This window comes from Brassica oleracea, chromosome C4 (genome assembly GCF_000695525.1).
Source record: "Brassica oleracea var. oleracea cultivar TO1000 chromosome C4, BOL, whole genome shotgun sequence".
Classification (NCBI taxonomy): Eukaryota; Viridiplantae; Streptophyta; class Magnoliopsida; order Brassicales; family Brassicaceae; genus Brassica; species Brassica oleracea.
In genome coordinates this window covers 48,855,807-48,863,777 of record NC_027751.1, presented here as the reverse complement: position 1 = coordinate 48,863,777, position 7,971 = coordinate 48,855,807, and the positions used below count along the sequence as shown (strand labels likewise).

General features: G+C 36.4%; 1 protein-coding gene across 1 annotated transcript; it reads left to right on the top strand.

The window, feature by feature from the left end:
* Window positions 1-4,766: 4,766 nt before the first annotated feature.
* Window positions 4,767-7,676, top strand: LOC106339565 (probable inositol transporter 3). The gene is made up of 3 exons (XM_013778398.1): window positions 4,767-5,677; window positions 6,154-6,879; window positions 7,124-7,676. Exons 1-3 carry the CDS (start codon window positions 5,141-5,143, stop codon window positions 7,598-7,600), a joined length of 1,740 nt encoding a protein of 579 aa, XP_013633852.1. The 5' UTR covers window positions 4,767-5,140; the 3' UTR covers window positions 7,601-7,676.
* The last annotated feature ends 295 nt before the right edge of the window (window positions 7,677-7,971 follow it).

Sequence of the window (7,971 nt, the reverse complement as noted above, 5' to 3'; positions counted from 1 at the left end):
AATTTAATCAACTGAAAATAATATCCGTACAATTGTGTGAGTCAAATTCTAGTTTTATTGATGCATGTTATATATTAGTGATGTATGTTTTAGGTAACATTTTAATGATGCACGTTTTTTAAAATCTCCATTATTAAAATTATGCACGTAAGGATAACTCATGAGTTTTTTTTGTTGATTAAATGACATTATGTACAAATTTATTTAAGGATATTTTATTAAGGTAAGTGAAAAAGACAAACAATAAAATACGAAGTTTAAATTCATTTAAGCATATTTCATTAATGTAACTGAAAAGACAAATAATAAATTAGACAGTTTTATTCGTTATAGGATATTTCATAAATGCAACTGAAAAGGACAAGCAAAAAAATATGGAGTTTAATTAATGAAGTAAGAACATTTTCAAATGGGTACTTCTCTTTTAATAATACAGATGTTAAAATTTAAGTTTGTTTGAATGAGAAATGTTTGTCCTAATATTGTTGTTTTAATAGCACAAATGGACAGTATGGAGAAGTCTAACAAGGTTGTTAACTTTAGACAATTATAGAGATGTGAATTTATACTAAACCAAGCGCGCGCACCAAGTTGAGTCAATTGGAACTCGGACTTGAGTTCGGTTTAGATAATTGTTCGGGTGCATGAATCATGATCTAACAACCTATATTTTTATATCAAAGTTTTATTTTATGTAATTGATCACTACAAAAATAAAAATTTGGTTAGAAAAATAAACAAGTCTTTTAGAGAATAAAATTTGGTCAAAAGTCATTAATTCTTGTTAAGAATGAGACTTGGTCACCAAGCTAAAAAGTCTCTTTAATAATTTCTGATTAATTTTGTGGTTAATGCCAAAAATTAATTTAGTATTTATCTCTACTAAGACCAAAAACGTTTTTAGCATCTTTCCTAAGCTATATAACGCTTCCTCTCATTCCACTAATATATACGGTGAAAAAAGTGAACAACAACGATCTCTTCCATTCTTCTCTTTATTTATTTTTCATTTTTTAATGAGAGTACACATAGAATAAAGATTTGTTAGACTTCTTATTCAAGTGATGTGAATAGAAGAAAGATGCAGTTTTATCCTGGGATTCTAATCGCCATACAACCGTCACACTACGGGTTTTTTTTTGAGTTAAGGAAAGAGACAATTGTGTGAGTCAAATTCTAGTTTTATTGATGCATGTTATATATTAGTGTTGTATGTTTCAGGTAACATTTTAATGATGTACGTTTTTTAAAATCTCTATTATTAAAATTATGCACGTAAGGATAACTCATAAGTTTTTTTTGTTGATTAAATGACATTATGTCCATATTTATTTAAGGATATTCATTAAGGTAACTGAAAAAGACAAACAATAAAATAGGAAGTTTAAATTCATTTAAGCATATTTAATTAATGTAACTGAAAAGACAAGTAATAAATTAGGCATTTTTATTCGTTTTAGGATATTTCATAAATGCAACTGAAAAAGACAAGAAAAAAATATGGAGTTTAATTAACGAAGTAAGAACATTTTCAAATAGGTACTTATCTTTTAATAATATAGATTTGACACATATAGCTGTGTATTAGTGTAACAATCTATACGCGTTATAATGATCGCAACTATTGATATTTCACCAACCTTTCCTCAACAGGCTACGAGCTTGTATAGGCTATGTAGAATGGTAGAGTGATTAAAACTGCCAAAATCTCTAAAGCAGTAAAGCTTTCGATTAAAAACCTATAATCCAATCACATACCTTATAGATTTAAGAAATGGTTCTTACCTTTTTTAGTTAAAAGTTAAGAGACGGGTTCTTATATTCCGCTAAAAACTCTACCCTAAGAGGATGATTAACTCCAATCTCTTAGCCGTGGTTCCAAACTCATGATTTGACATTTTTGTTTTACACTTTTCGGTTAAGAGACTGCTCTTAAATCTCTTATTTAAGAGATAATTCTTAGTTTTTCTTAATTAAAATCTAAGAAAAATTAAAAACCGGTTCTTAGCCGAAGCTAAGAACCCCAATTAAGAGACTGAGGTTAACGATGGTTTAAGAACCCATTAAACATGCTCTTAAATCCATAGGGCTTGGGTCTTATTGCCCATCATTTGTAATATAATTAGTCAGTTTACAACAACTACAATCAATAAAACAAGCAAGTATTGGGCTTGGGCTTTTAACATCTATCATGGGCTTTTAAATGACATAAAGCCCGTAATACCAAGGCGGTCTGAATAATCTCTAAGGCTTCCCGTTGCCCTAATATCTCTTCATATATAATAAACATCACGAACGAGATATCTTCTCATCACCGCTTCTTCCTCCTCCTTCAAACAATAGTTTATTAGTCTTTGTTAGCTCTCTTTATAGTAAATTTGATATCTTTGTTACTGACGCGATTTCCTCTCCAAGGAATCATTTACTCAAACGGAGCAATCTCTTAAAACCGTGATTGCATAATCCAAGAGTAAACGTCATAAAGGAAAAACTGTAACCCGAAGACGTTGTAGAGCCTCACGGCTTCTCCGTCCAAGGTTACTGGCTCTCATATTCCATTGCTCTGCGGAGCGGCGTCGCTGCTTTTACCGTTTGGGCCGGCCATGAGTTCTATATTTCATTTAAATTATTCTAATTAGTGTTTAGAGCCGATGAGGAGATCAGATTATAAAAAGAACACCATCTTTCGGGACTGATTATTTATTGATGTTACTTCTGCTATTCTGAGGCTTTAGTGTTTGTTATTACCATTAGTGTTTATAGTTTTGTAATAAGGCAGTGACGATTGAGAATGTCATGCACCACTCTGATTCGTGCTGATAACCATCTCTACCCATATATTTTCTGAGCCTTTTTCTTTTTATTTTTTTTTATAGATTTGATATTTGTTATAGAGATAACCAAATGATGGTCATTATTAAATGATATAACCTTGATGCGGTCTGTATTGCTTGTGATGTTATCTTTTGGTTCCTGATGGTTATTAGTGTTTTTTTTATGTTTTGATTGAATTTGCCCGATGAAGAAGAATGCCCAAAAGATAGGAAGTGCCGTATGACAATTAAACGTAGATTCGGACTGAACCGGAGAATGCATCCTGTTTTGATTTCTCTGTTCACGTTCCATCTTCTTGAACGAATCTGTTTTTTCGGAACGGTTTTGAAGTTGTTCGGTGCGGGTTGTCTTGACCGTACTTTCTTTTAGTTTCTCTGTCCGTTTCTCTATGGTTGATTTTAAACGGGTTTCTGAGGGTTTTTGATTATTTGATTTTTATGTATATTTGTTCGATGCCACGTCTGCGATAGCTTTTGGCTTTGATCGTCGATGCTACATTGGACATAAACAGATGTTTGTGTTTCGCTTTTCTGATAGGAACCTGTGGATCTTGTGATCTTTGGGGCCAATATGGCGATTACATTTTATTATGAATGTTAATGTTTATTCATGTTTTTGGGGAGTAATTGATGATGATTATTGCTAAAATATGGAATTACCGTCCGAGTTTAATTACTTTGATGTGAAAAACGCTGGCTTTACTGAGATTACTTCCCTATATATATGTAGATATTTCTTTGTTTTGTAATTTGTTTACATTATGGACAGTGACGATTGATATTAAGGTCTCGTTCGTCGTAACATAAGCTGTAGAAAGCCTATTTGCCGACCATTCTGTTATATCACCACCCATATTCTGAGTCCTATGTTTTTTGTATTCATTATGTTTTCGATTCGCCGATGATTAAATTTGATATAGACAAGCATATGTCTAAATAATCTGTGTTGATAAATTTATCTTCATGAGGCTGATCTCGTACATCTTCGGATTTTTTTTTGTCATCTATCTTATTAAAAGTGTTTTGTTAATGAGGATTTAATGATTTGTTTATCATAAAGATTAAAGGGCCGCTGACCCGTTAAGTCCCTAGTTTGAGGCTGGGGTTGGAGACATTCGTCGTGCTTCAATGATCAACGCATATTTGTTTGCAGTTTTTTTTCTTCAGTTTTATATACATGTGTTCTCAAGTGGCTCACTGTCGGTTGATCTTTTGCTGACTTGCACAAATTATTATCAGTGAGAAATAAAATGACAATCATCAACTACTGGGTGGTTTTAATTGACCAGTATTTTCAAAATATAGTAGAATTTGGATTACATGCTTCCAGCATGTGTATCCTAAGAACCATTTGTTTACCGGCGGCTTAGTTCCTCAATCGTTCTTTCAAATTAGTATTGCATCTTCAATTAACCTTGTGTGATTAGTTTCTCCAAAAGGAAGATAATGTTGTATGTGTTAATTATGATGGACAGTATAAAAAGAATGTTAAAGAAGATATTGATGATGTTGTATCCTCTTCACTTGGCTCGATCTATGTAGAGTCATGGTAGAGCAACTGTGCTCTACAAATTGGCAAAATCCTAATCCTCGTTAAGCAGCTTTACCAAACATTTCTCAAAATTCTCATGATGAATTTTACCATGTGAGACCTGCCAATATATTCACTCTTACAGTTCTAGATTCCGTTGTTCTTTCTCACTGAAACTTAAGTTTCTAGAATTAGACTTGTTATCATAACAATACCGTTCGTGTGAAAGGTCCTTCGTCCAGAGATTCTGTTAGACCTAAACACTGCTTTACGCTGTTTCCTGGTTACAATGCTCCCCTGATGTCCCCACCCGAAAGTTCTTGAAATGTTTCTAGCCTTCAGCCATATGACTAGAGACAGCAGGCATCAGCTAAAAGAGAAATTAAAGGCGGTTTTAAGTGGAAAGAGTACCAAGTGCAATTAGCTCAACTGGACATCCTAGAATTTGTGTTTAATGTGTGTAATGCATATACAAGGAAAATAAATTAAGTTATATTTTGTTATTATTATTTTGCTTTAGTTTTGTTTCGTGTTCTAAAAATAGTATGGTAGTAGTTGTTCAAACAAAATGTAGAGAATGATTTGGCATGTTGAATTCACAGAAAACAGTTTACCATTTTTGTGCCAACTGTTAAGTTAATCTTTAATAACTGAAGGTAGAACCTGATGTCCTCACTCCTATTATAAACCTTTTCGAACTCTCTCATCTTTACCTCATTTCTTCAAAGCATCTAAAAGTTGTTGAAAACGTTTTTGGAGCTTTTATCTTACAGAGATGGTTGAACGTGGAATAGCTAAGGAGATACGTTTGACAGAGGTGTGGAGGACAACATGGGAGACACCTTACATCATGAGGCTAGCTCTCTCTGCCGGTATAGGAGGTCTCCTCTTCGGCTACGACACTGGGGTTATCGCGGGAGCTCTCCTTTACATCAGAGAGGAGTTTCAAGTAGTTGACGACAAGAGATGGCTCCAGGAAATGATTGTGAGCATGACCGTGGCTGGAGCTATTGTCGGAGCCGCTGTAGGAGGATGGTACAACGACAGGTTTGGTCGGAAGACGTCTATTCTCATTGCTGACGTTCTCTTTATGGTTGGTGCTGTTGTGATGGCCCTTGCTCCTGCACCGTGGGTCATCATCGTAGGTAGAGTCTTGGTGGGTTTTGGAGTTGGTATGGCTTCTATGACTTCACCTCTTTACATCTCAGAGATGTCTCCAGCGAGAATCAGAGGCGCGTTGGTTAGTACCAATGGACTTCTTATTACGGGAGGACAGTTTCTATCTTATCTCATCAACCTCGCCTTCATCCATGTAAGCAAACCAACCAACTAACTTAGGCATGCCGAACCAAAATCTTTGGTTTCCGGTTCAGTTTGGTTTGATTCGACAGTTAAAAAAATTGGTTTTTGGTTTGGTAACAGGTTAACTTGTTTTTTAAAAAATCATCCAAACTATACTAATTTTTACCAAAATTCTGAATCGAATTAACAAAAATTTTAAATGAGATAACCGAACTAACCATTTTTTCCGATTTTAAACAAATTTAAACTAAAATTTAACAGAATTAAAAAAAAAAAATTGGTTAAGTTCGGCAGAAACTTTTCAAACCAAACTAACCAATAACCGAACCTAACCTAAATGAATTTTTTCGGTTCAATAAGGCGGAATTTGGGATGAACCGAGCTAACCGACCGAAAACCCAAACTAACCAAACCCGCATGCCTAAACTAACTCATGAATATGCATGTTTCAAGAATTGAAAGAATCTCACAACTTAGTGATTGTAGACACCAGGGACATGGAGGTGGATGTTGGGAGTCTCAGCGGTTCCAGCAATCATCCAGTTCTGCTTAATGCTGACACTACCAGAGTCTCCACGTTGGCTTTACAGAAACGACATGAAGGCTGAGTCAAGAGACGTCCTCGAGAGAATCTACCCCGCAGAGGAAGTTGAAGCTGAGATAGCTGCACTCAAAGAGTCAGTCATGGCAGAGAAGGCTGATGAGGACATCATCGGCCACACCTTCTACGCTAAACTCAAAGGCGCTCTCTCTAACCCCGTCGTCCGCCACGGCCTTGCAGCTGGTATCACCGTCCAGGTGGCACAGCAGTTTGTGGGAATCAACACGGTCATGTACTATAGTCCCACTATACTTCAGTTCGCAGGCTACGCCTCGAACAAGACAGCTATGGCTCTGTCCCTTATAACCTCTGGTCTCAATGCGTTGGGGTCGATAGTGAGTATGATGTTGGTAGACCGTTATGGCCGGCGCAAGCTTATGATCATTTCCATGTTTGGTATCATATCTTGTCTTGTCATTTTGGCGGCCGTATTCTCTGAAACCTCAAAGCAAGCTCCTAAGATTGATACGAGAGACTCCATAAGTTTTGCGCCGAATGGTACTTGTCACGCATTTGCTCCCTACATAGCCTCAAAGGCTTCTCCATCTAACTGGAACTGTATGAACTGTCTTAGATCACATTGTGGATTCTGCTCCAACAAAGCACAAGAGGTAAATAAAAGTCTCTTTAATCGAAACTAACATCGAGACAGTAGCCAGGCGCCTCTTAGCTGACTAATCAGACTTAAACGAAACACTTTTTTCAGACAGTTTTTTTTTAAGATCGGTCTAAACGCTTAAAAAATCGGTTTAGGCGCCCGACTAATCAATAACCTCGTATTAAACACCTAGCTAGGGCCTAGCGATTTCTTGAACATTGGTGGTAGCTAAATAAAGTCCAATGTGTTTCTGACAGTATGCACCTGGAGCATGTATTGTTCTATCTACTGACATGAAGTCATTGTGCCACTCTAAAGGAAGAACATACTTCAAAGACGGATGCCCCAGCAAGTTCGGGTACTTAGCCATAATCTTCCTCGGCCTCTACATCATCGCCTACGCTCCCGGTATGGGGACAGTGCCATGGATTGTCAACTCTGAGATATACCCTCTTCGCTACAGAGGTCTGGCAGGAGGAATAGCTGCAGTATCAAACTGGTCGTCGAATCTTGTCGTGAGTGAGACATTCCTGACGTTGACTCACGAGGTTGGTTCATCAGGAACGTTCCTTCTCTTTGCAGTGTCCTCAGCAACAGGGTTGGTCTTTATATGGATGCTTGTGCCTGAGACCAAAGGGCTTCAGTTTGAGGAAGTGGAGAAGTTGTTGGAAGACGGGATTAGGCCTAGCTTGTTCCGACGGATGTCTAGAGCTAAAGAAGTGGATACGTCTTAGCTGCTGCTACTTCTTCATGCTGGAAAGCCAAACAACAATACTTACGGTTACAGATGTGCTAAGTTTGTAAATTCATTATTATTTTTAACTCAGCTCATTACAGCTGAGAAACTCAACTATGTATACGTAAAGATAGACCAGCATACAGTTGGAAGATACAGTCATAAAAAAAAATATCATACTATCAATCTCTCTCTTTCATAACCTTTATCATACTGGCACTTATAAGATCAACATATCTTCTACCTAGAGTAATCAGAAACTAACAAAACAACAAGTGAGGTTCAAATAGAGATGCTTTGGAGCGATGAAAAAGTTTAAAAGTGGTAACCTTAGGTCAATTGTCTAAGGAAACTAGTTGTAATTGTAAG